At 43.6% G+C, this 26,897-nt stretch overlaps 3 protein-coding genes across 10 annotated transcripts; 2 read left to right on the forward strand and 1 right to left on the reverse strand.

Moving 5' to 3' along the window:
* Nucleotides 1-47: 47 nt before the first annotated feature.
* gnat2 (guanine nucleotide binding protein (G protein), alpha transducing activity polypeptide 2) lies at nucleotides 48-6,774 on the reverse strand. The gene is made up of 9 exons (XM_053849752.1): nucleotides 6,480-6,774; nucleotides 4,532-4,574; nucleotides 3,306-3,447; nucleotides 2,858-3,015; nucleotides 2,658-2,786; nucleotides 2,443-2,572; nucleotides 2,204-2,357; nucleotides 1,744-1,955; nucleotides 48-826 (listed from the first exon to the last, which is right to left on the reverse strand). The coding sequence occupies exons 1-8, from the start codon at nucleotides 6,583-6,585 to the stop codon at nucleotides 1,765-1,767; spliced, it is 1,053 nt and encodes a 350-aa protein (XP_053705727.1). The 5' UTR covers nucleotides 6,586-6,774; the 3' UTR covers nucleotides 48-826; nucleotides 1,744-1,764.
* Nucleotides 3,979-23,189, forward strand: ampd2b (adenosine monophosphate deaminase 2b). Of its 8 annotated transcripts, XM_053849740.1 has the most exons (21): nucleotides 3,979-4,052; nucleotides 4,309-4,492; nucleotides 11,099-11,194; nucleotides 11,342-11,470; nucleotides 18,628-18,755; nucleotides 18,830-18,960; nucleotides 19,026-19,094; nucleotides 19,162-19,264; nucleotides 19,408-19,594; nucleotides 19,917-20,058; nucleotides 20,129-20,218; nucleotides 20,411-20,540; nucleotides 20,612-20,806; nucleotides 20,870-21,001; nucleotides 21,120-21,283; nucleotides 21,410-21,536; nucleotides 21,613-21,776; nucleotides 21,988-22,108; nucleotides 22,183-22,356; nucleotides 22,417-22,527; nucleotides 22,591-23,188. In XM_053849740.1, exons 4-21 carry the CDS (start codon nucleotides 11,368-11,370, stop codon nucleotides 22,804-22,806), a joined length of 2,487 nt encoding a protein of 828 aa, XP_053705715.1. In that variant the 5' UTR covers nucleotides 3,979-4,052; nucleotides 4,309-4,492; nucleotides 11,099-11,194; nucleotides 11,342-11,367; the 3' UTR covers nucleotides 22,807-23,188. The 8 variants fall into 8 exon arrangements, with proteins under 8 accessions (XP_053705715.1, XP_053705716.1, XP_053705717.1 ...); XM_053849741.1 differs by lacking the exon at nucleotides 3,979-4,052 and having other exon boundaries at nucleotides 4,309-4,373; nucleotides 4,441-4,492; nucleotides 11,099-11,470; XM_053849742.1 differs by lacking the exons at nucleotides 3,979-4,052; nucleotides 4,309-4,492 and adding an exon at nucleotides 9,999-10,101.
* Nucleotides 23,190-23,426: 237 nt separating this feature from the next.
* Nucleotides 23,427-26,797, forward strand: LOC128749823 (glutathione S-transferase Mu 4-like). Its single transcript, XM_053849751.1, has 8 exons — nucleotides 23,427-23,582; nucleotides 25,016-25,091; nucleotides 25,186-25,250; nucleotides 25,311-25,392; nucleotides 25,466-25,566; nucleotides 25,631-25,726; nucleotides 26,436-26,546; nucleotides 26,609-26,797. Exons 1-8 carry the CDS (start codon nucleotides 23,547-23,549, stop codon nucleotides 26,702-26,704), a joined length of 663 nt encoding a protein of 220 aa, XP_053705726.1. The 5' UTR covers nucleotides 23,427-23,546; the 3' UTR covers nucleotides 26,705-26,797.
* The last annotated feature ends 100 nt before the right edge of the window (nucleotides 26,798-26,897 follow it).

Genomic DNA, 26,897 nt, shown 5'->3' on the forward strand with positions numbered 1-26,897 from the left:
TCATTCACACTGCAACATAGATTGCCAAACTGACACACAGAGACGTGTGAATTGAATGCAACTTTATTTCATTCCTCTACATTTCATAAGAAAGGACGTACTCAGGACAACGATTTTCATTCCCTTTTTAAAACAAAGCATTGAGCTAGTGTTTCCCTCTCATATATATTATATATACGTGTGTGTGTGTGTATTCCACAAAGATTTAGGAATTATTTCTCTTTCAAAATAAAGTCCATTATCTACTCTTATGTACAAAGAATCTCTAAGACATTTGAGCCTCAAGTTGTTGTCACTTCAAAATGTCCCATGAATGGAATCAACACTATTTAGATACATGTACAATTTCAGTTTGTAATCTGGATACATTTTGATAACTGGGATATCTGAGATATTTCCTCAGGACGTTATTTTCATTTACAGTTTAAATATCAAGACCACAAAGACTACTGTACACAAAACAAAGTGTGATGATGCTATTTAAAATTATATGTTCATACACTGGAGAGAGTTTGAGTGTAATATATATATTCTTATATATATATTACAGTCGTCACAGCTGGGGGGAAAGCAGGCATGGAATTTAGCTTCCCGTGGCAGAAATGTACATTATACTGAATAATGATCAGACCTGTAAAAACCTGTATGTCCATAATGGCAAGGCGGGCGCCATGTTTCTTGGAGGTTTTGTTGAAGGTGGAGCATTCATGGACCGAACTTGGCTTAGAGACATTGGAGTGACCTGACCAGCTGATGATCCCCTAAGCTCCACCAATACACTTCCCAGCTGAAGCCAAAATGTGAGGGTCGAAAAGGACAGGAAGTTCTGGAAGGTAAAGGAAAAATAAACATTGAATCATTTCAGGATAAACTAGAATCTTTACTCGTATAAGTGTTATAACTTAATGAAGTAGAAAATTAACGATTTTTTTTGTGTTATTTATTTTATTTTTTCTGTGTCTTGTAAATCAACTTTAAGAAGACTTATTGAAATTATAAGAAAAATATTATATACATTTTTTTCCTATAATTATAATTTAAATAAGTATTCTTTAAGTTGATTTACAAGACACAGAAAAATAAATAAATAAAAAAATAAATAAAAAATCGTGTTAGTCCTCTATTTTCTTTTATAGAACTTTCAGCGGAAGTCGGTTAATGCTAATAACTAGCCGCGAGCTAGCTCTATGATTAGCATGAACTTGTTTTCACGGAATTAGTACCACATATTTAGATATGTGGCGATTAAATAATATCAGTACTTGTTGTAGAATTGATATTTTCTTTTGAAGGTGATGTCAGACGTGAAATGTCTTGCTTCCGTCTCAGGAGAGTAAGTTAATGGTAAGCAATATTTACTTTTTTTTTTTAACTTTGTACTCATTTTTGGTGCTGTCTTCTCCTCTATTAAAATATCTTGCCTATATTTCTCACCACCCACAACGTACAACATTTAATAATGGTGTAACAGAATCCAAAACATTTGTGTCAAACAGAAACTTACTTATTCACTCCTAATTCCTAACAAAACCTCTGGAAAGATTTGCCCTCATTCTCATATGAAATGAATCAAGTGGTTCTCAGTTCTAAACATTCACTGCACCTTTCAGAGGTCATTGGAACATTTGACAACCATTTATTTTTTTCCACTTCAAGTTTTAAACAGACTGCTAAATTCAACCTCGCAGACATCATAAATCTGTTTTAACCGCCTCTCTGTTTGAAGCAGTGAGGAGATCTCACCTCCTATGATTCTGCAGCTGCTTAGAACAGACCGCAGTCTTTGAGATTTTCTTTGATGATGATGTCCGTCACAGCGTTGAACACAATCTCGACGTTCTTTGTGTCCGTTGCACAGGTCATGTGGCAGTAGATCTCTTTCACCCCCTTCTTCATGTTCAGCTCCAGGAACTGTGACTTGATGTAGTTGCTGGCATCATCGTACGTGTTCGGGCCTAAGATGTCACAGATTATCACAGTTAATTCATGCATGTTTAGATGATCATATTGGGGAACTAAAATTCTGTAAAATTTCAAATAATAGTGCACACTATACACACAAAGACGTAATTATATTGTGAATCTTTTTGAGCATTTACAGTGAAGTTATATTTATCTGAAGATGTACATTAAAAAGAGAAATGAAAATATTTTAAGCAATAACTAAATGCTAGGAAGCACGATAAGTTTCTGTTCATTTTACCATCATAGTCTGGGAAGCAGATACTCAGATGAACCTTCTTGATCTTCTCCTCAAACAGATCTTTCTTGTTAAGGAAAAGCACGATGGAGGTCAGTGCAAAGAACCTGTGGTTGCAGATGCTGTTGAATAGATGGAGGGACTCGTGCATGCGGTTCTGTCAAGGTCAGAAAGCAAAAAATTCAGAAAGCAACATCAATGGTTATAGTGTCTGTTGTACGTCTGGATGAATCCAAACTCACCACTTCATCATCTTCTACCAGCACCATGTCGTAAGCACTGAGAGCTCCACAGAAGATGATGCAAGTCACACCCTCGAAACAGTGAATCCACTTCTTCCTCTCTGACCTCTGGCCGCCCACATCGAACATCCTGGTGGCCACAGAAGGCGAATTAAGGTGTGTCCAATGGCTGAATGACTCACCCAGTCAAGCCCAACGTTGACGTCTTCTCTCACCTGAAGTGCAACTCTTTGCAGGAGAACTGTTCCTCAATGATACCAGTTGTTTTGACACGAGACCGCAGCACATCCTGCTCTGTGGGGAGGTAGTCCGGTTTGCAGATCCGATCCATTTCATTCAGGTAGCTAAAGATGTTAAAAAACAGTGAGATTTTTTCATCCTCATGTCGAAGTGCTGTTGAGAGCTATTGACTCACTAGCCGGCTGAGTCGTTGAGCTGGTACTCAGCAGCTCTCTCAAATCCAGCCTGCACACCAGAGTCTTTCCACAGCTTCTTGATGACATCAGCCAACTCAGTGGGCATTGTGCCTTCCTCAATGGAGTCTGATAAGTTCTGCAGTTTCTGTGAGTCCTCCTGCAGTTTCATAAACACAGAAACACAATTTTAGAGCAGCTTGAATTGATTTTACTCTATATACAATAGATCAGATGGTATCCAGAGTTCATATGATATTTTTGGAAAAACTTTCTTTTTAGTCAAATTGTTTTTTAGTTCATACTTCCTGAGAAACACATAGACTGTTACTACAAGATTAGTGTTAGCATGCAGATCTGTTACATCACGTTTCCTCCAGCGCCCAGAGCACAAGCATATTATGTTCACAAGACGCTTCAGTCGACATGTTTCTCGCTGCAACACAATACCTGTCCACTGGGACTCCCAAAATCAATCCCCAGCATCTCCATGCCTCTGATGATAGCCAGAGCAGACTGCAGAATGTTGCCATAGATGATCGCTCTGAACTCCATTTGTTCCTCTTTTGTGTAACCTCCTTGATGCAGAATCCTGAGAACAATTTAAAAAGGAAACATGAGGGAGGGTGCTTAAGAAGAAAAAGGCAGAGTGATGTGTTGCAGCACCTGACTGCAACGTGTTTTAAAATATCCACATCATTAGCAATAATAGTATTTATGAGCATAGCTTGCTATTTCCTAATCTATGTTTATCTTAATTGTTGTTGTCACAATTATTTTTTACTCATAAGTAATTACATTTTTTGTTTCATTCCTTGTCATGTCCAGAAAACTGAGATATATTTGTTTTGTTTGCCTTGTTAAAAAATAATAAATATATTTCTTGCTTGTTTTACTTATAACAGAAAACCTTTATTATGATTATGAAATTATTTTGTGACATCACTATAAATATTATAATTGAAATGAAGACATGCATTGTTAATCATAGCCGTAATCGCTTGTAAAATGTACTTACATCACATCACAATTTTTTAAAAATAAAAAGAGAAGACGCGAGAGAGAAACGGAAATGTCCCAGTAGACTTTCCTTAGTTAGGTCACGAATGCAGCTGCCTGTATGCGTCGATTTATTCCACCTGGGATCGATTATTGACGTTTTTGTGGTGAAGCAGTCTAAGCTAGTTAGAACGGAAGGTAGAAAACGATATTATCATTATCATTCTTAAGTGTTAAAACCAGAGGAGACTCTGATGTAATATGAATATAAAATCTAAGAGCATTTCTCATGTGTTTCTCAAAATTAGTTTCACATTACTTCCCTTAATATTGAATCTTAGTTGTTTTAATACGAACTCGATACTACGAGTTCGTGAATACGAACTAAAAAGTGCAGAATATCACATCACTGTTTGGCGTTTCATGCTGTAACGTCGTCTTTTCATTCCCACAGTGCCCCCTGGTGGCTAGTGTCCAAAATAATCCAGGACACAACAAAACAAGTGCTGACAAATCAGTGTGAGTAGAGGTTTGACCTTTTGGCCTCTTAAAAGCTCCACTAAACTGACAGATGGCGGTATTTCAGTCTGCTGACCAATCAAAGAATCTGCTCTTCACTGCATTTCATCATAAACAAGGTATGTTTATAACGTCACTGTTATGTTTTGTGTACTTACTTCATTTGTTTTACAATGGTGCTTTTCCCTGACTCACCAGCACCTAGGGAAACAAGACAAAATTATACTGTGGTATTGGATTAAGTCTTGATACACACGTCATAGTATGAGCAAATAACAACTATATTGTAATTGACTCTGAAAGAGCAGCCTTTCGGTAAATATATGGCTGTGAATTAGAATTTCTTCCACCAGTTTCAAAGCCTAATTGATGATCTGATAGAGTGTTATCAATGTGAAACTGTCAGAAAAAGCTACTTTTGACGATAATTCAGCACTCCATCCCATACCAACTTAGTCTTAGACTTTTGGCAGGAAATTCCCCATTTCAGAGTCTGGCCTTCAGTCCTGACTATCAGTCCTGCAGTGGGGAAATTGTCAGGGTCTACATTAATATGCCACATTATTTTGAAGTCACTGCTGCTCTGTTAAAGTTCCCTGAAGTTGCTCTGGCTCTTAAGTTTGTGTGATGAACTGTGGCAGCAGGGACAACCTACTACTCTCACACTTGTGGCCCTGAGTTCAAATTGGTTTCATTTTAAAATAGAAACAAGCACTTCAGATCATAAAAACACCACCCAATCCTATATTGCTTTTGTGTAATCTTAGAGAGAAAACCCTCCTGAATGCTCTCGCTCTGTTTAATCTACCTTTAGAGAATTAACTCCGTCACTGTGACACCAACGCGAACTCTCCTGTCGGCCTGCAACCACACAAAGCCTAAATCTCAAACTAGCAGACATGATTGTTGAAGACTCAAGTCCTGACCTATGACTCGTGGGAGAAACAAGAGATTGTTTGGCTTATTTTAATGATACCAATGTTGTTGTTTTTCATCATCTGAAGTACAATATTTCTCGATGATTTCTCTTCATGCCAATTTTTACACGAGACTGCTCTCTCAGTCCACTCCTGACTGTATGTCTTGTGTCTAGTAGCCTTTTCTACATCTCTCATTTCTGAAACTAGCTGTGTATTTCGGATGACAGTCTTACTTTTGTGCTACCTACGTTTGTAGGATCAGCTGAGGCCTCTGCAAAGGGATCTACAGTAAACCAGTTAGCTAATAGGATTGACGTATCGCTGTTGGGCTGTGATTCATTTAGACCAAAGGCTGTGATCTTTTAAGCACCAATGTCCTTCCACATTGAAAAGTCACTGTTCGTTTCAAGATGAAGTCAGACAATGCATCCAGGAATGAATGATGCACCTGGCACGAGCAGACTCTGATTTTGCAAAGTGTACATTGAAGCTCAAATGTTGTCTTTTGACATGGAATGAAGGAGTGTAGTGACAAGCACAGCAAAATACAAAGACAGGCAAGTTCCACACAAAAATGTCCCATATGCAGGTGAGCTCTGTTATAGCTCAGGTGGTTGGCGAAAACACCCACCACCTGTTGTTGTTTGTCTTTTTTAAGTATATTTAAATGTTCAAAACATCTTATCACTCACTTTCAAAAGCTAATTTTATTTCCAGTGGATAAATAAATTCACTTTAATGTATCCATAGCATTCTAAAACTTGGTTTACTGTCTGTCCCACTTTCTTCTACTTGCTCAGATCAGCCAGTTGAGAGATCCTACCGAGGCGTTCCATTTTTGCAGTAATCTAACAAAACCTCAAAATCAAATCCTCACGCATGCATCAGTCTAAACGGTTTAAAAAACACGTTTTCTGATTCAGGTTTGGAAGATAACCAATGACTGCACTCAATTTCTAATTAAACTTTCTTCATTGATTTAACTGAATACATTATTTTGATGTATTTTGGAGGAGAGACCTTCAGCCTGTTTCAGATTTTCCTGCACTTTCGTCCTCCTGAGAACTTTGCCTTCCTCCTCATTCTCTAGCCCAAGTGTTCATTTTGCATTCAGCCCCTGAATTACTGTCGTAATCCCTGCAGGACAAACACAAACCTGTGACATCTGATGCCGCAACTTACTCACCAAGCAGTAGTAGCTTGACGGTTTTCGAGTCCTTATCAGCATCTTCTTGAAGTTGCTTTTCCAACTCCTTGGACTTTTTGTCCTCGGCGCTAGCTCCAGCTCCCATTTCTTCCTCAGCTAACTCAAGATCCTCGATGATAGAAATTTTGACGGTTGTCTGGAAGCAGCTACCTGGAGAATCAGTGTGCAGCACTAATCGTGCTGAAAGGCGATTTCCGAGCGGAAGGGGATTGAGAGGAGGGAGGTGCCTGAGCTTCTTGGCTCTGTTGATTAAACGATCAGGTGGAACCCACTGTTGCTTCAGCTGCTGTGTCCACCTTTTAATTCCCTCCACTTAAACCCGACCTAGTAGATGCTGCTTCCTGATTGGTTGGCAAATCCTATTAATAAAAGAGGTGAAACAGTCCAAATGATATTTGGAGACCAAACAATGCCAGGAATGAATATTGCACCTCAAGTCAAGGTAACAGCAGCAATTCACAAACCACCATTGCTTTCATTGTGCCTTTCATTTATCCTTTTTCTACACACAGGACTATAAGTAAGGACTACAAGTGTTCTCACACCACATTCTATGTGATTTCTTGCACTGGACAGCACCAATGGCACATTCCAACGCCATCATTTTATGGCACATTTTCTCAGATTGATTGCATTTTTGGGTTTTTCAGTCTTGAGTCACATGGACAGAGCAAAGGAGGAGGCATTAAGGTCTCATAAACTTCTTATGGCTAAGACCTCTAAATCCCAGGTGCCTGCTAAATAAAGCAACTGTCACTTCACTGATACTCTGCTTTCCTCTGACTGACAGGGTTTACATGACCTAAATGTGTTACATAATTCCTCCATCAACAAATGTTTCAGGACTCACCTGCGTGTGATCAATAGTGTCGGAGAGTGATGCGAATGCTGTTCAGATCAGTGGGTCTTGGATCAGTTATGGTTTTGTCTCCAGATAGCCCTGTTTATTTTTTTTTAGCAATGTGTCTCATATGACATCATGAGTGTTTTTTTCATGTGATTTGTTAGTCCAATTTCCAAATGTCCAAAGCCATTGCATCATTTCCCCCACAAAATAGAGGAAATCCTTTTGGATAATTGGGACATATTACACAATTCCAAGTCATTACTCAGCCAGGGTTGGTGTGTGATCTCCTGTCCCTGGGCAACGGCCTATGAGCGAACTAGGCGTGCCTGGAAAACTCTCCAAAGAGGACACCCTGCTGGTATCCTTAAGAGCTGGTAGAGACTCCTCACCTGACCCCTTTCTATGCAGGGAACCTGTCAAAGTAGAATCACAATAATTTTCATAGACATTCATTAACTATTGGTTATTTAGATTATTCTAGGATGTGACCACTTTAAAACTGTTCTCACTTAGGGTGAATTTTGTTGCCAAAAATGGTCTTTGCTTCAGTTCTCACATCTCAATATTGTTGTTTCATTTTCTTTTAAGATTTATCCCTTGTAACCTGGCAACTTTTTTGGTTTTATAGTGTATTTTTGGTTTCTAACTTGACTATCATAGTGGTTCCCCTACATTTTCACAAAAGGAAAAAAAGTACTTGCATTAATAAAAAAAAAAGGCGTCAATGTTTGTTACAATGTGAAGAACATGATGTGAGTTTGTCTCCTGGTCATGCAATATTTATCAGCAAGTGTTGTCACACGTGTTTGATATACTGACGTTCCTGCTTTTAAGATTAATTTTCTGGTTGCTGAAACTACCCACAGATCAAAGATTACTATGTGTTCAAATGTCACCAGTCGCCATGTTGTCGTAACAGTGTGATGACTGTTGGTAAATTTGCAGATTGTAACACATAGTGTGTTCATACACATTTGTCAAGTGCAGTCGAGTGGCCAATTTAGATGCAAATACGTATGCAATAGTATGCATTAAGAGCTGGTCAGATTGCGAGTTTCAGACCTGAAATGCAAAATTTTCTATCACTTTTGCTTGATATGAAGGGGAATACAAGGCAGGCTTCTTCATGATAGTCCTGAAGTCTGAGCAGAAACTGTAGTGACACAGAGAGGCATGACAGTCAGTCATATTTACCTTCTGTCCTTTATATTTTTATAAAGGACAGAAGGTAAAATATCAAGCACATAGAGTCGACTCAGAAACTTTGTTTGGTCCAACCCCCGCTGAGATCCACTTATAGCTTGATACACTCGATCACTGACCGCTTTCTGTTCTCCACATTAGTCCTGCTGTCAGAGTTCAGATCTGACTTTGGACACTGACTCTCACGTCACTCTCCTAATAAGCACATAGATGCTAATTGCCTGAGGGAGGATGCTGAGAGCCTAAATCCTCCAACGCCTCCAAGCAGGCTAATCGCGGGACACATCTAGTGATGGCGGCCAATCCCATTAGGCGGTGGATGGCGTAGTCGTACTTTGTGCTCAGCCCTTGTGTCTCTGATCTGTTGACAAGATTACGAACAGAGCCTCAGCTCAACCACAGAGGAAGAGAGGTTAAACACATGACAGTTTTTACTTTAAAGTCAGTAAATATGAATGAACTTCACAATGGAGGAGTGTCTGTGTGAAAGAGGTGTCAGAATGTATCGGAGCTCGACGGCTTGTTTCGCACCCGACACCAGCTCTTACTGTTACAAGGGAAGGAACTGTGGTGCTGTTGTTAAGAATCAATGACGCCAATGACATACCACTTGAGGTGTTAGAGACCCAATTTCAACCATCCGATTGGCTGCCAACATTTTTTTTGCTTGTATTCCTTGCAATGTTGTTCTGTCAGGACTTCACAAACATACAGTACCAGATCATTAAAGTGCAATAAAACTAGTTTCTGAAAAAAAATGCGCCTGACTGAAATGTGTCCACAAGTTAATGGTCAATTGGGGTGAGATTGCTGTTTTCAAATCTACAACACTAACAACACTTGCTACATTTAAGAGTTGAAGCTCTTGAAACGCATCTGATCTTTTGCATTCTTTCTCTATCTCATATCATGTGTGGCACACACACCATCAGGGCTATGATCGGTGCTGCATTTCAGAGAAAACTGGTCAGACAGACCCAATTTCTTCACTGGTGAATGTAGCCTGCCTGAGGTGGAAAAGACTCTCATATATAACACTGTCTTTGTTAAGTATTCTGCTGTGAATAAAACCGTTTTGTGGGGTTTGTCGCCATAGCTGTATGTAGCTGTGCCTTTTACCTTGTGACCAGTTTCATGCAAAATAATATCATATTAAACATTCCCAGTGTCTATTCCTCACTGACCAGTGGCAACAGAGCGCAGTGCCAAAGATTGGCGTATATGTTTGTGCACCTGAGGAGCGATTAGCCACAGACAGATTAGAGTTGCAGGTAACAAATGACATGAGGATTATTTGTGAGTACAGAACGTCAGTCTCTCTTCATTGAGACAATTGATTCAGTCTCTCTGTAGCTCTTTCTGTGCACTCTCCATAGGACCAGGTGTAAATACTCTTGGCTGTCTGTGTGAGTGAAGAAAAGTGGTTATAAAACTTCATAGTGAACTTTCTGGGTTTTTTTTTTTTTTTTTTTTGCATAAATTCTGGTGAGTCCAATATCCATGCTGTGATGTCCTCACCTCGACTGAGACCCGTGTGTGCTCTTCCCGAGGGTATGGCAAAGAATGAAAGTGTTTGTGAAACTGTTCATTTTGGGGAATCAATCTTGATTCCTCTGATTCTTGTTTCCTCTCATGTGGTCAACACAATGATCTCCTAAATAGGCCCAGTATAAAAATAACCCCCTGCTTACACAACTAAAATGTCTGGTGGAAAGAACCTACATGAAGATAATTTAGCTGCCCCTTCTTTGCTGCCATCTGGCGTCAGTGTTTGTCACTGCACCCCCAGCACACTACAATGTAATAGCGTGTAAAAAAACAAGATTTATAATCATAATTGAAATTAAATTCAAAGAGCAAAATAATTGTGTTTTCTGTAGGTTTAGTTAGAAATATTGAATATAACTAGTGGTGCTCCATTCCACCGATATTTATCGTATTTTTCTGTCACTCTAATTGACATCAAACATTTCAGACCACTGCACTTAAAAACAGCGACAGGACTCACACTATATTCGACGTGGTCGTAAATTTATGGCAATTTGCTGTAGTAAACTATAGTAATTTGTTCATTCACATTTTCATGCCATCTTGAACTTGAACAAGAGGCCGCGATCCTTTGTCCTATACTGCTGGACATCATCAAGCTGCAGATGTTGATTTTTTTTTTTGTCTTGAGAACTCACCCTGCAGTTTCTAGAAGACTGGGTGTCTGAGCTCCAGCTATTATAGAACAGCTAGCTGTGTGTTGAATCAGTTTTGATGCATAATGGATGAGGTTTAAACCCTTTCACTACATCAATTACTTAATCTTTCAACTCAATTCCGTTATTGGACATTCAACACATTTTCAGCAAGGTAGCCGCAAGTTTTCTGCCGACTGGTTTGCCCACTCATCATCTTCTGGTTGTCATGGCAACAACGCAGGCTGTAGGCTGTGCTGCTGTTTTCCTGGTGTGTGTGCGTGTGTGTTTCGTGCATGGCAGGAGGGAAGCCGTGCCCCTCCGTCACTCCCCCAGCCTCTTACAGTTCTGCGGCTTCATTTCAGCACGTATGTCTCTTTGGGGGCGGGACCAGTTTCGCTGCAGAAGGATGCTCTGCGCCACCATACAGCACCAGCCACTGTGGAAAGCCCTGCTCACAGGCACGTAGCACACACTCAGAATCTGACTGCAGTCAGACCCCCTGAAGCGCAGAGTATCTGTGCTACATCTGCTCTTGTATTTCCTTCTCCTCCATCGCTTCGAAGTGCCTGGGTTCTTCATCCTCCTTTACGTTCTGACTCCTCTAGGCTCAACTGCTTGACCTAGAGGAATCATGTCCTCCAACCTGCCCTCTGGGACCTCTTCTTCAGGGGCCAAGAGCAAACCCCTGTCACCGTTTAGGAAGCGAGGAAGTCTCCAGTACACCACGAGTACAGGTGAGTGGATCTTTCACTGGTGCTCCAGATAAGAGTAGGTCGGTAGTTTGGGACCTGTTGATCAGTGACCTGCTGCTGCGCACTTTTTGAAAACTACATTTCAATACATAATGTGAGCTACTTACGTTTTAATACTCAGTGCTTATCGTATATTAATCATTTTTATTATTAAATTAGACGTTTTAGTGTAAGAAAAACAAACTTTTCCGGTCAGTTAGTTCTGTCAGGCCATTCAGGTTCAGTTAGCATCTTTTCTTCAATTGACATTTAAGAAATCTCTTCTAGTTGTTTTAATATTGCAAGTGCTTATAAAAATTTGAATCATGAATAACTTGTTGATTCTGGTCTTTGATCTGTCTGGATTTGTTAAAGCTATTTTCAGCTGGGTGGGAATGATGGGCGGGTCCAAGGATTTTGGCATGATATTAATTTTTCATTGACTGCAACAGGTTTGCTTCGAAGCAGTTCCAAGTACTGGTACAGCATTAAAGACATGACATTGAAGAACTATAATAACATCATCTCAAAAACATAGTGAGTGGAAACTTGAGATTTTGCTCTATATTTTAAAATACCAGCTTCACTATGAGGAGAATCTCTGTGTTAGCTAAAGAGTAGGATTAGCAGTTAGCAGGAGGATGGAGGCACTCCATCGGACTTGACCTGACATGGTTCACCTCATGGTTTTGTGGTTCAGAAACATGAACCCAGTAAAAGCCAACCTTCGCCTTTGGTTCTTTGTTAAAACATGTTTGTGAATTGACTCTTCCTGGAAGTACTGATCCATATTTGCCCTGCTCTTATGGTTCTGCTCCCTCTCCTGGTTTGAGTTAGAGAGTGTGTGCTGAGATATGATCAGATAACAACCGTGTATGATGTTGCACACGCATCAGCTGAAACATCTGAGTAAGCAAAGATGACATTTTGGTGACTCGTCATCTTTTGTGTTTTTAAAAGGGCAGAAACAGGCCCGGGGTGAGTGGTGTAGTTACAGTCTGCGTGCTAGAAAAACAAGTCTCCCCCCCGGCTGAAAATAATAGATTGTCTAATTGCGTACTCGTGGTCTCTAATTGCTTATTAGAGCTGAAATGAAGTGATCACGATTGCAGAGTTTATGGCAAATTTGAGGCATCAATCAATTTTAATGGCCCTTTAATGGGATGTTAATATGGCGCCCAGCGTGCTTGAGGAAGGCTGGACGTTTAGATGGCTTTTTCAGTTCAGTCTGCTGTCAGTCCCCAACATCAGAGTGTGGGAAGATTCAGAGTTTGCCATGGCTGCTTGAAAAGATGAGAAGAAACTACGGTGTGTGGGACAGCTCTTTCTCTGCTCTCTGGTTACTATGATACTGTGAACTACGGCTGCCTGTTGTCCAAATTTAGAATGTGATTGTAGGTTTCTGGGAGTGAATTTAGTGGAGGGTGGCAGTGGGTGAATCATTTTGCAAGCTGTGATAAAAAGGAATTGAAGATCTGCACTACGCCCACGAGTCAGCCCGCTCTGCTCTTCTCACCGTCCACTCATTGACCGACTACTCTGGTCGCCCTACATGAGTGTAACAGTTGAAAGGCTTTATCTTTGGAAACAACATTTGGGTTTGATTCCACTGACTTATTCATCATTCAGAAAGGATCAGGAGCAAAGTTCTGCTGGTCAGTTTCTCCAAAGTGAGCATGTGGGTTTTGAGGCTGTATGTTTTGATAGAAATGTTCATTGAGTTTTTGTGGCACTGGCCAACAGATCAAGAGTGTTTCCTAATAGTAAAAAAAAGTGCATTTGTTATTTACTGCTACCGCACCCTTGGTGTCCTTTTACAGTAGGTGGGTCGACTGACCTTTGCACTCAGCGGACTTTGACTGTATCCTGTTTTCCTCTGATGTGTCAAGACACATTCACATGCTGGGGTCTGCAGTCAGATGTGCGATAAAAAGAGAAAATCATCCTGTTAAGGTCAAACGTGTCCAGTCGCTCCCCTGTGTGACAATAGAATTATCTCTGCTCAGCATTAATGATTGACTGATGATTGGCTCTCCCACCCATTGATTGCCTTGTTCGCCTTTTCCTGATAAGCCTCGGCTAGTTCCTCTTCTGTGCATCCATGTGGTTCGAGTGTCTGTGTGACTCATGGGAGCCAGCATCTGGTCTCTCTCGAGTACACGCCTGGGTGGGACCGTCTGGTTACAGCGGCTCAGTGCATGCGTGATAGAACTGTGGGGATTGTCCCTTGTTTTTAAAGGACATTTCGCTGTGTGACGCCCATCATCTTGAGGAGGCAACCTGTTGGTTCAGAAGGTATTTTCTCCTGCTGCTCAAACATTATACAGAATCAGTTATTGACGTATGGTTAGCTTTTTTATTCACTCTATGATCCATGACAATTCTTGACTTTTTATTTACTTCTGATGTTGACTAGTTTTTCCTACAGAATAAACTACTATCTGTTCCAGTGATTCAGACATTATTTATTAGTTCAGTTCTCACAGTATTCATTGTGAAGTTTAAGATCAATTAAAGTATGTCCTTGTTTTTAAGTTGGAGTTAAAAAGTTCCAACATAGTCCTGTGATGATTGATTTTCCATCTATCTGATCATTGTCTTCTGTCCTGTTTACTCTTTGGCTCAATTATGAGTGAAATAGCTCCCACCTGAGGATGTACAATCCACATCAGCTTATTTCTGTGCTCTCTGTTTCTGTTGCTCTCTTTGTTGCCGCTATCCAAAATGGTTCATATTTGATGGGAAATCCAGATTGTTCCCATGCGCAGGCCAGGGTCTGAATCCTGAGCTCAGTTCATTGTCTAAACTTTCATGGATAGCCCCTACATGTATACAGAAGATAAGCTCTTTCAGAGATTGAAATAATCTCCATATGATTTTGTACGATTCATGTCCCTTAATGGCTTGTGTTTTCATTATTATATTGACATTGGAAGCGTTGTATTTTTGAAAGTATAGATGCTTTCTCTGAATTTGTTAGCAGGTTGTGATATTACATTTGGACAGCAGGGGGCGACACGCCTCATTGAGCGTGTTTCCTTCCTATTAAAATGAACTATAAATATGTAACATCTGCATATTAAGTGCTTTAGATGTCGCATAATTTTGAAATTATGCGACATCTTGTTTCTAATGGACTATGAGAACGTGCCTACCTCATCCATCTACATTTGTGTTGGAAAGAAGGTGATGGCCCTCCACACGTGTGAGTTTCAAAACTCTCGTAAAACTACATTGGGCAAGGAAAGATAAGACAGGAACTGCAGGCAAAACGTGAAATGAGAATATACATTGGAGTTTTTCTAGTTGCTGGACCCCAAGTCTGTAGTAATAGCTATTTTTCTAATCTAAATCTTAGACACTACAATTGTGGAAGCAACAACATTGGCTTCCAGGACTTCTGTGGGAATGTGTGTTGCGAAAACCTGTGTGGAAACCACAAGTTCAGCAATGTGCTGGCCCTTTCATTGGATTTGTGTAAGGAGGTGGTGGCTTTATTAACACTGCCACTGCTGCCATTTGCATATGACAAAGCCCACAATGTCTCAAACCTCATCAGTATATCCAGCACAGACCACACAAACAACATGAACACATGGTCCCTTCAGCAAAACACAGAGAGGAGGGTCCAGTAAACGAGAGCAGGGGTGCTCTGAGGATTGTCGCACTGTGGAGGATCCACATCCACTCGTGATGCTCCGGGTCAGCCCCCCTCCTCCTCGCCTCTCTGTGGTATGTTCCAGATAGATGTCAGAGGCTTTTAAATGAGGAGGATCAGCTCCAGAGGCAGCCAGTTCAGCGACAGCTGGCCCAATCCTAGAGCCAGTCCTGGAAGAGAGGGGTCACACTCTGAAGGGGAGTGGATGGATCTGCAGGACCAGCTCTCTGTATGTAGATAAAGTCGACAGTGGAGATGGATGTCTGAGTATGTGAGAGTGGATTATTGCGGGTTGGTCATTTCACTACTTGATGTGTTTGTCTTTTGTATTCCTCCTCTTTCTCTGAACCTCCAACATGTTCAACCTTCCCTGGAAGGATGCAAACCTGAGCACTGTGCTCTCTGGCATCCTGCAGGACAGGCTCTCTCCTCCTGTCTCTGCCCAATCTTTCCTCTCCCAGTCCTTCTAGCTGCTGGTAAATGCAGACCCTGAGTTGGCAGGTACGCTCCACTGCCCCCCCACCCTGTGCAAAATCACTAATAATGCTCTGTCCTTTCACCCTCCCCCCTGTATTCCTCCCCTCTTTCACGCTCACTAACACTCTCCTTTGCTCGTCCCTTGGCTGCTTTGTGTGGTTGCTCCAGGCTGTTATCTCTCGAGTGCCGATTCGAATATGTATCTATTGATTCTCTCAGAAACCATTATTCCGATGTCATTTGAAGAAAGTAATAAGCTGTGCACAGGACAGAGATTCAACTACTCATTCACCAAGTGATGCTGGTTACATGTTTGGCAGTGACTTGATTTGCAAGGATCCAGTCCTGGGATTTCATCCCTGAAAGAGTCTGCCGACTGAAGATTAAAAGCATGTTATTGTTATGATCATTTGTTGCAAGCTAGTCACTGCTAAGTTAGCTGATAAACCCTCACCCCGGCGGCACGTTTGCTGCTGCAGCAGTGTGTTTTTCGGTGACCTGGTAATCCCGGCCATTTGTTTGTGCTGAATTAGGGAACCTGTTGAGATGCGCTCTGTGTACACCAGATGTTAAAGGTGTAGGTAATGTGCACTGAAGTGCAGAGATCTCTATGTGTGTGATTGAAACTCGAAAGAGAAGCAGGGAGCCAGAATCACACCGATATTGTCAGCACTGATATTCTCCTGTTGAGTTCAGCACTGTAGCCTGTTTCATTGCTGACCCTCCGACTGTCTGTGGTTGACCAGCAACCTTGCATGAGCGGTACGCGAGTGTAAATATATGTCCAAATGTGTGGTTAGATTAATCATTCATGTGGTGGCAGATTAAGTTCCGTGGTGCGCTCCGACCTCTTCTGACTCTAACTTGACCTGGATCCGCGTATTTCATTTTCTGCTGAAATATACATGCACGTGGAAAACAAATCCTCTCCGGGCTGAACTTTAGAACTCAGCGCTGTGACGGTGTGGAGCGCTCATGTGGAAGCATTTCACATCCTCGGTCCACGTCGAAATGCCTCCTGCTGCCTTTCTTTCTGCCAGACAAAGTGGTATTTATCAAATCATGACTTTATATCTGAGTGCTCGCACTCGGACAGTGGGGGGATGAGTTGTTATGTAAGCATTCATACTAGTGAACCAAATATAGCAGCCATTAAGGGATTAGCTGCAGGTCTGCTAGTCCTGGCTTTTCTGTGGCCTGGTCTGGATGTCTTTGCTGCTGGTCGCATCCTGACCTCCGGAAAAGTGTCTGCTTTTATCTGAGCCGATGGATGCTACCCAAAGAGACACCCGGCGCTACACATGAGTTTACACATGTGCTCCCTGCGCCACATGACCAGCAGGAATTTAGGCTCAGCTGAGAACAGTTTAGCCTCACTTTGGCACTAGGTACTTCATGGAATCTTGTTGTTTTCTGGAGAATGGATAGAAAGGAATTCTTTCCTTGCTGTGTTATCACCTCCACTAATATTGACATCAGATACACAGTTATACCAGCAGTAAAGAATGAAAGATTAATAAGGATAATAAATATTTCAGTGAGAGGTGTGTGGTTTCAAAATAAAGGTTAATGTGTTCACAACACATGAGGAAGATCTCACCTCTCCATTTGTGGCTCTTCTCATTTACAGTTAAATAAAATGTATCAATTTTCTTCCTTCCACTTCTCGCCAAGGCAACTCTGTTTGGATGAAACTTGCATCTCAGACTGGCAACAATGGAGAGCATGAGCTGGTGGGGATGAGTTGACCACCTGAATGCTCCATTGTGTCTTGCAACACAAATAGCTGCTGAGCTCAGACTGTTGTGAAAGGACTGGCCAAGAAGACGACTGGTCCGTCTCAGGAAGGCTCAGTTCAGACCTTCAAGCAGTGTATTGCCACAATATGTTTTAATCCTACGGGTTTCTATAGCAACCAACAACAACAAGACAGTTCTAAAGCGAAAGTGCTTCATAATCTAAAGTGTGTCTCTGAGGACAGATGGCCGCCAGCTGGTGGAACTTAAGTCAATTGTCGTCGCAGAATTAGTTGCATCAAAGGTCTCTGTGTGTTTTCCAGTTGATGCTACAACTGAGGTCCTTCAAAGAACAAGAAACTGACCTGAGTGTTGCTTCTATATGACGTACACAAGATGCAGTACAATGCATGTATGAGTCTAACAAAGCCTTGAACAAGCAAAATCAAAGCTTTGACCCACCCCAATTCAACAGCTAGCATCTTCCTGAGGTGAGACTTAAGGATTCAGGAGATGTTTATTGTCATTCTAGTCAGCAAGACTGGAGCGAAACTCTTAACTGTGACACCTGCAGCAGCAGAAAGCAATAGGGTATGAGCACACCTCCACCGAGCCTGTCATTTCCACCCACAATGTATTTTTTTTCAATAATGTTTTATTGTTATCATCTGCCCTATTGGGTTCACCATTCTTACGTTTAATCTCCTCAACCTTGTTACCATGTCGATGATTTTGGTTTCCATTTCTTTACTTTTCTCCTCAAGACTCTGTACATTACCTTCAAGATTCCTCTGTGAGATACAAGCCTCTGCACCTTCGACACCTTCCGTACATTGACCTATATCGTTCTTCACCCCTTCAATTGCAAGCATGACTGAATCAATCCTTTTGTTAAAGTCAGTTTTTAGGTCCTTGATAGCTTGTAGTATCGGCACATTGTCGGCGCTCTCAACCGCTTTCTGATGTAGCCATGTTGCTAGTATCTTCTTCACTCACTTTGAGTTTACTGGAACTGAATTTCAGTGAAGATTGGACGTTTCCACGAAGTCTATTCGATCTTCTTCTCACCATCTTATCATTAAATTTGATTTTTCATCAATGTCAATGTAATTAATTGGAAGTCTCTACTTTTACATGTATGATTTGTGTTAAAATGAACTATCATGACTGTAACTCTGGTGTAAAATAGTAGAACTGATGTTTGGGAAGGGAGAGGTGTGCGTTGGTGACTCGGCACTTGTTTCACAAATTTCCAACTTCCTTTTAAACTTTCTCTCCCTCTTTATCAGCTGTCGATCTCCGCACCGCCCGCCACCTCCTCACTTCCCAGCATTCCTTGCCAGGAATCCCCGTGGCCTTGAAACAGTCCATTGACCTGCGTACATCCATGGACGGAAAGTACAAAGAAATAGCAGAGGTCAGTCTCAGAGATTGTTTTGGGTGTAGAGTTGAAATCCATGGAGGAACAGTAACGGCTGTGTCTTCTCTCAGGAGCTTTTCTCTCGCAGTTTGGTGGAGAGTGAGATGCGCAGTGCTCCCTATGAATTTCCAGAGGACAGTCCCATTGAGAAGCTAGAGGAAAGACGTCAGCGCCTGGAACGTCAGATTAGCCAAGATGTCAAGTGAGCAGGAACACCTTTGAAACCTGGATCAATGATCCCAACTGACCCGAGTTCCCTGTGCTCAGGTTTGAACCTGACATTTTGCTGCGAGCCAAACAGGACTTCATGAAGACGGACAGCGCTGCGGACCTGGAGTGAGTCTTTGTTGTCGCCATGTTGAAAGGCAGAATAACAAGCCTGTGTTCATCTCACTGCTGTCAGATACATGAAGGAGCAGAACCAACTCCCGGATCAGCAGGAGCGAGAGCTGCTTCCAGAGAAGGAGTACCAGCGGGTCACCATCTCCGGGGAGGAGAAGTGTGGAGTGAGTCTGGCCCAAAATATTTCTATTATGATCTGTATGTATCTGTATGTCATGTTTCTTTCCTTCTTCGTTCACATTGGTTTGTTCTCCTTCCACCTCAGGATGATTTCCTCATCGATGTTCTTCTTTCTCTTTTTCTTCAGGTTCCCTTCACAGACCTCCTGGATGCTGCCAAGTGTGTGGTCAAAGCTTTGTTCATCAGACAGAAGTACATGGGTCTGTCGCTGCAGAGCTTCTGCAGGACCACGGCGCGATGCTTGCAGGAGCTGAGCGAGAGACCACTGGACCACTTGGACGTCTATGAGGAGGAGGTGCAAGAATCTGAAGCAGGTTAAGATCCCTTTCAGTCAGAAAACACAAATAGCAATATTAAGAATGTCAATATCTCTTTTAATATAAAAAAATAATATGATCCAAATTTACAACGATTGAAATAGTAACTCCACCAAATATAGTATCTTCGTGCATAAAGATCCGTGCTCTTCTCTTAATATGGCAACAAGATGTTTCTAGACACGCGCGTCGCTCCCACTTGTATCACTCACTGATTTCACGGCCCATCTGTCACACACTCCTGAACCCACTGCTGTGATCGTAGTCGCGCACATGTTCTCACCACCTCTTCACTGTGTGGTGCTCTGTCGTCTCACAGATGCCAACGTGCACCCACCTGTTTCTGAGACGCACCCGTATGAGAACCAGGACCCCGCCAGCATGCCATCCGACATGGGCTATGGCTGCAAGATGGTGGACGGGGTCATGCATGTGTACACCACCAGGGGCACCATGGAGAAGTGAGTGACACTTGTTGGTCATGCAGATGTTTGGAGCAGCCTTCTGAGTCTGGTTTTTTCTCCCCAACAGGAGCACAGAGTTGGACCTGCCGTACCCGGACCTGCAGGAGTACATCGCCGACATGAACGTCATGATGGCCCTCATCATCAACGGACCAGTGTACCGTCATTTATTTACTCTGATAAACTTGTTACAGAGATGCATGCTGTATTTTTCACCGACAACCTTTCTCACACTTTTCCACACAACATCTCCTAAATCATCGTCTGCTGATGCCAACACAGACCTGAGTGAAATACTAACAAAAGAACTGTTTGGTTTATGGTGAAAGTCCCCCTCTGTCTGCCGCAGGAAGTCCTTTTGCTACCGCCGTCTGCAGTATCTCAGCTCCAAGTTCCAGATGCACATTCTCTTAAATGAGATGAAAGAGTTGGCAGCCCAGAAGAAAGTTCCTCATCGAGACTTCTACAACATCCGCAAGGTAACCACAGGGACGTGTGTGCAGCCCGCGCGCGCTGCAGAGGATCATTTCTCCCCTGGATTGTTTGGCAGGTGGACACACACATCCACGCCTCCTCCTGCATGAACCAGAAACACCTCCTGCGCTTCATCAAGAGAGCCATGAAGAAGTACCCCCGGGACATTGTGCATGTGGAACGAGGCAAGGGCCAGACGCTCATGGAGGTGTTCGAGAGCATGAATCTCACGGCCTTTGACCTGAGTGTGGACACACTGGACATGCATGCGGTCAGTTGCGTCACCCGCCTGCACCGCGGAGAGCGCGAGCTCACCATCCAACTATCTCTGCAGGATCGCAACACCTTCCATCGCTTCGACAAGTTCAACGCTAAGTACAATCCAATCGGTGAATCCATCCTGAGAGAGATCTTCATCAAGACGGACAACCACATCGAGGGGAAGTACTTTGGTCACATCATTAAGGTACGTCACAGGATAGCACTGCGCCCTCTGCTGACTACTCTTGTTACTGCACCGAAACGCTTTATGGCCAGCTGCGCCCTCTGCTGATTACTTTTTTGTACTACACCTTAAACCTCAGGAAGTCATGGCTGACCTGGAGGAGAGCAAGTACCAGAACGTGGAGCTCAGGTTGTCCATCTACGGTCGCTCCAGAGACGAGTGGGACAAACTGGCCAAGTGGGCAGTCAAACACCAGGTCTACTCCGACAACGTCCGCTGGCTTGTGCAAGTGCCCCGACTCTTGTACGTCGCAGCTGCTTTGACTTGTTTTTATGCTGATGTGAACCGATCTCAGTGGAGGAGTTCCCATATGAATGCAAAGATTCTTACTTTTATGGAGAAGAAATACTAGCTGTGTTGTCTTGGCAGTGACGTCTACCACACTAAGAAACAACTGTGCAACTTCCAAGAACTCCTGGAGAACATCTTCAGGCCTCTGTTTGAAGTCACTGTTGACCCCAGCAGCCACCCGGAGCTGCACCTCTTCCTTCAGCACGTAAAGACCAACTCTCAAGTTCCTGACTGAAGTCAGCAGTATTTACAGAGATCTGCGTTTGTGTGTGACACCACAGGTGGTCGGCTTCGACAGCGTGGATGACGAGTCCAAACCGGAGCAACACATCTTCAACCTTGACAGTCCGTTGCCGGCCAGCTGGACTGAAGAGGAGAACCCGCCGTACTCCTACTACCTCTACTATATGTACGCCAACATGACGGTGCTGAATCACCTGCGCAGGTTTGTGGCCGCCTCCTGTGGTTCTCTGTCTCATCCAGGGAGGCTGCTGTTCTGTGCAAGGTAGAATGACTCAGCACAGGTCAGCACCGTGACCCGCTGTGCTATAGGTTGACACACACCCATGCAAACAAGGGTGTGTCCCGGTGCAGGTGTATGTCGAGCTGGCGGTGACGGTTTGCTGTGTGTGTTTGTGTGATGTGTGTTTTTTCAGGCAGCGAGGGTTTCACACGCTGGTGCTGCGCCCTCACTGTGGCGAGGCCGGGCCCATCCATCACCTGGTGTCTGGGTTCATGCTGTCAGAGAACATCTCTCACGGGCTGCTGCTCAGGAAGGTCAGGCGTCCGTGTGGAAGCACAAGAAACACGTCTTGGTTTTCTCTTCCTGACGTGTGATCTGGGCCCACCAGGCTCCCGTGCTGCAGTATCTCTACTACCTTGCTCAGATCGGCATCGCCATGTCGCCGCTCAGCAACAACAGCCTGTTCCTCAGTTACCACCGCAACCCTCTGCCTGAGTACCTGTCCCGAGGACTGATGGTGTCACTGTCCACCGACGACCCGCTGCAGTTCCACTTCACCAAGGTCCGGCGAGATAAACTCGTTGTGCTCAACCACAAGTTTTGACCCAGAATGTTGTTGAAGGAGCCTCTGATGGAGGAGTACAGCATCGCGGCTCAGGTGTGGAAGCTGAGCTCCTGCGACATGTGTGAGCTCTCCAGGAACAGCGTGCTGATGAGCGGCTTCTCTCACCAGGTATCCCGTCTCTCGCTTCTCCCCCGACTCTGGTGGTCTCTAAGAGGTACTTGTCTCCATCAGGTGAAGAGCTACTGGCTGGGCCCGAACTACAACAAAGAAGGCCAAGAGAGCAACGACATCCGCCGCACCAACGTCCCCGACATCCGCGTGGCCTACCGCTACGAGACCATGTGCGAGGAGCTGAGTTTGATCACGCAGGCCATCCGCACCGACGAGCTGGAGACCATCGAGGAGGAGGAGAGCTTGTGCATGGCTGCTCCTCACCCACAAAAGTGACCTCAGCTGCACACAGAGATTTGATGATCGACATATCAACATGCTACTTTTGTTCCTCTTAATTTGCTTCACACGTCGTTCACTTATTTATTTATGATTGACTGTAATCTATGGGCTGCTGTCCTGCCAAGTGATCCAGGGGTGTCTCCATCATCTCCGCTGCTGCTCTCTGTGGTCTTCTGACATGCATGATCTTCTCGCGTGGATCATCAACACGGTGCATGATCTGTTCCGTCAGTGTCCCTCCTCTGCACCTGGTGCCAAATCCACCAGAAGACACAACAAGAGCTGGAAAACTCCACGTCCTCCTCCTTTGTTTGTGAACTATAATTTATGTGTCAATGAGAAATAAAGTTCCCCAATTTAGATTCGTGCCTGTCGTGAGAAGAGGGTTCAGTTACACTCATTAAATTCATTATTTGAAACATTTTCATGCGACTTTCCACATACAAAAGCGTTATATAACTTTAGATTGAAGGTACGTGAAGAACATGCTGCGTCATTGTTACCGCAGGTTGAGAGGTCGCACGTCAGTTTGATGGATAGCGTCAAGAAAGCGGGCGGGCGGGTGCGTTCAAGTCCACCCTTCCATGAACAAACACAACGAGGCTTTGTGCCCGCCCGGATGGCTCCGCCCTCCTCCACCGTCACATGCGGTGGCAGAAAACCAGCTCACTCCCTTCACACTGCACTCCAGACCAGCCCCAGCAGCCGCGTGAAGACCTCAAGCGAACTGGAACATGCCTGCGATTCTGGCTTACTGGGACATCCGCGGGGTGAGTGGACTTCTGACGCCCAACTGCACCCGGGGCAGCGTCAGGCTTCTCCTTCATGCAAAGTGATTTCAAGTGCAGCGACATCAGAGTGCGTGGTGGCTAATGCTAAAGCTAATGTGCAGTATACGTTGTGTTTAAATGGCGAGTTTGCAACTGTGACAGGGTTTAAATGCAACAAACTAGTGCAGCTCTTCTCGTTTTTGTTGGCGAGATTTGTGTTTCTTCCCGTCGAGTGAGCTTCCAAACGTCTAAATCGCCTCCAAACTAGTTGTAAACCAGCATCTGCAGATATAACAAGTGTTGAATTGTTCAGGGTTTTATCTTTAGATATAAACACAAATACTTAACTGGTGTTTACGGTTGGATTCTAATAGAGTGAGTGCAGGTGAAAGGGAACGCTGGTGGTTAACAAATTTGCTCTGAAATTTGTGTTTATGATTCATATTTGGACGAAAGTTTCAGTTGCATTGTTGGTTGCTGTTTTGTGTTTGGACCACTGGGGGGCGCCGCTTCCACTCAAATGACAATATTCCAACTTGCGACCACCATTGTTGACGTTGAAATGCACACGATATGAAGTAGTGAATGTTGTTTCGATAGCATTTTTCTAACCTTGATGTCAAACATTTTTATCTCCTGCGTTGCACTTTCACCCCTGGGCGGGTCGCTCCTTATCATGTTTGACAGGCGTGGAGTTGTTCCACTCTATTTGGAATTTCAACGTCTCCCCTTTTTTATTAACACCCCTATAATATGGGCAAAGTTTTTCGTTTTCAGAACTAAAACGCTTTTTATTATTAATGAAGAAATCCTATTTTGCTGCGGGAGGAGAAGGGGTTTTAACGGATGAGCTGCAGTGACTCACGTCCTCGCCTGAAGTGCTTTGAATATGAGTTATGAATTTGGCTCTGGTACATTTATCCAGCCTTTCACCACGTTAACTCGGTCTCTGTGTATCACTGCCCTCTTGTGGTGACATGACATTTTTTTTATTCAGTTTATTTAGAAATGGCCTAAAAGATTTATGATCAAACGCTTGTTGATGATGTCACACTTTATTATGTACACTTTCAAATGGCTTCAAAGTAACCTTTTGAAAGCGTCTTTTACTTTTCACGCTTAAATTATTTTCCCCCGTGTATTTAAAAATAACATAAATAAATTGTAAATAAAAAAAAATATAAGCCTTGTGATGACCTGAGTGGAACTGTTAAACGTGTACTTTATTTTACATTTGTGTTGAGGGTTTTGGGTTTTAACATTAATTTGAAGTGTCATTTAATACTACAAATGCAAAAAGTACATCTGATGACACACATTTTAATCAATAACTCTAGTTATTTGACAAATAAATATTAATTTAAAGGTTGGTCTGACTGGAACTGCAAGGAAGAGTGTCTGAATGTGTGTCAATAACATTTCTCATTGTCCAGCTGGCGCAGCCCATCCGCCTGCTGCTGGAGTACGCTGGAGTGGAGTACGAGGACAAGTACTACGTATGTGGCGATGGTAAATTCTGGAACATGCGCTCTCACCTTCAACATGATGATGATGATGATGATGATGATGATGATGATGATGATGCCGCCCTTCGTCCCACCAGGACCAACCTTTGACAAGAGCTGCTGGATCAAGGAGAAAGAGCAGCTTGGACTGGACTTCCCAAACGTGAGTGTAGCGTCTCCAATAGGACGACGTGTCCCGTAACGCCTGTGTGTCCGCCTGCAGCTGCCGTACCTGATCGATGGAGACGTGAAGATCACGCAGAGCAACGCCATCATGAGATACGTCGCTCGCAAGGCAAACCTGTGCAAGTGTCTCTGCAACCCAGTTTGACATTGTTTTCCTGTCACGATGCTAATGCTAATCTCCTTGGTGACCAGGTGGGGCCACTGAAGAGGAGCAGGCGCGCGTGGACGTGATGGAGAACCAGGCCATGGACTTCAGGAACGGCTTTGTGAGGATCTGCTACAGCCAGGACTGTGTGAGTTCCACTTCACTGTCATTCTAAGTCACTGCGCTGAGTTTTAATGTCTTCTCCTCCGCAGGACAAACTGAAGGCTTGCTACCTGGAGAACCTGCAGGGAACACTCCAGCGTTTCTCCAACTTCCTGGGGGACAGGAAGTGGTTTGCAGGAGACAACGTAAGGGGATGCAGCTCTTTTGTGCGTGTGTGCGTAACAGCAATAAAAAAAAGTTTCATAACCCCCCTGTTTCACCTCCTCCATCCTCGGGGGAGGACACGGCCCTCCACCCCGACCTGCACCCAGGACTCGGTTTGTTCCAGCTCACCAGTGTAGGGTGGGATTTGAACCCTGGGCTTCTCAGCCTCAGGGAACCGCCAGTCGGTTGCCCTCACCACTACACCTTCACTGCACACACACAGCATTCGTTTTGCCGCCTTTAACCTTCACGCAAAGCAACTTGACTAAAGAAAGTGCCCGGGCTGGGTCTTGAAGCCATGCTGGGAGTGGGTCTCCTGCATGACAGGCATGTGCTTAGTCGAGTGAGCTATCATGACAGCACCCAGGTTTTCCTTCTGGGACCTTTTAGCCATCACAATAGATGAACCACGCTAAACCATAATTCACATTCCACTCTGGATTTGAACCCGTGCTGGGTGTGGGTGTCTGATGACGGACAGCAGCTTACCCATCTGAGCTATATGTGTGGTGCTGAAGCCTTCGTCTGGAAGAGTGTTGACCCTCTCAATAGAGGGGAGTGTTCAGCAAAAAACAGAGGCCTCATGCCACCTGGGATTTGAACCCATACATGCCATGTTGAGAAGGCAGGGCTTCACCTCAGTGAGCTACATGAGGATCAAGTGTGAGCACAGGTCTTTGTCCTCCTCAGATCACGTTCGTGGACTTCATCATGTACGAGCTGCTGGACCAGCACCGCATGTTTGAGCCTGCCTGTCTGAACCAGTTCAAGAACCTCCAAGACCTGATGAAACACTTTGAGGTGAGAACTTGTGACTTTGACATCACTAGTTTGTTTCATCTCACACACATCTGTGTGACCAGGCTCTGGAGAAGATCAACGCCTACATGAAGTCCAGCAGGTTCCTCAAAACCCCTGTCAACAACAAGATGGCCAAATGGGGACAACAGAAAGAATAAAAACTGTTTTTCTTTGCGATGATCAGTTGTGATTTATAGAAGCACTTTCACCGTTTGTCAAAGTTTGTTGTGAAATAAACATTCTGGTTTGAATGGTTGAATTATTTAATGCATATTTAATGATTTAATGCACATTTCATGATACAATCTGACAAACACCCGCAGCTCCAACGCTTCACACGAATCTTGATCC

Source organism: Synchiropus splendidus, chromosome 18 (assembly GCF_027744825.2).
Source record: "Synchiropus splendidus isolate RoL2022-P1 chromosome 18, RoL_Sspl_1.0, whole genome shotgun sequence".
In the NCBI taxonomy this organism is placed as follows: domain Eukaryota; kingdom Metazoa; phylum Chordata; class Actinopteri; order Syngnathiformes; family Callionymidae; genus Synchiropus; species Synchiropus splendidus.

Excerpts from the sequence above, each read along its gene's own strand:
- gnat2 (XM_053849752.1), bottom strand. The coding sequence starts at position 6,585 with ATGGGAGCTGGAGCTAGCGCCGAGGACAAAAAGTCCAAGGAGTTGGAA. Across the intron at positions 4,575-6,479 it reads CGTCAAGCTACTACTGCTTG|GTGCTGGTGAGTCAGGGAAA; the intron begins GTGAGTAAGTTG and ends TTGTTTCCCTAG. Across the intron at positions 3,448-4,531 it reads ACCATTGTAAAACAAATGAA|GATTCTGCATCAAGGAGGTT; the intron begins GTAAGTACACAA and ends AATTGTTCTCAG.
- ampd2b (XM_053849740.1), top strand. The coding sequence starts at position 11,368 with ATGTCCTCCAACCTGCCCTCTGGGACCTCTTCTTCAGGGGCCAAGAGC. Across the intron at positions 19,095-19,161 it reads GACAGCGCTGCGGACCTGGA|ATACATGAAGGAGCAGAACC; the intron begins GTGAGTCTTTGT and ends CACTGCTGTCAG. Across the intron at positions 21,002-21,119 it reads ACTTTGGTCACATCATTAAG|GAAGTCATGGCTGACCTGGA; the intron begins GTACGTCACAGG and ends CTTAAACCTCAG.
- LOC128749823 (XM_053849751.1), top strand. The coding sequence starts at position 23,547 with ATGCCTGCGATTCTGGCTTACTGGGACATCCGCGGG. Across the intron at positions 25,092-25,185 it reads GTACTACGTATGTGGCGATG|GACCAACCTTTGACAAGAGC; the intron begins GTAAATTCTGGA and ends TCGTCCCACCAG. Across the intron at positions 25,393-25,465 it reads CGCTCGCAAGGCAAACCTGT|GTGGGGCCACTGAAGAGGAG; the intron begins GCAAGTGTCTCT and ends CTTGGTGACCAG.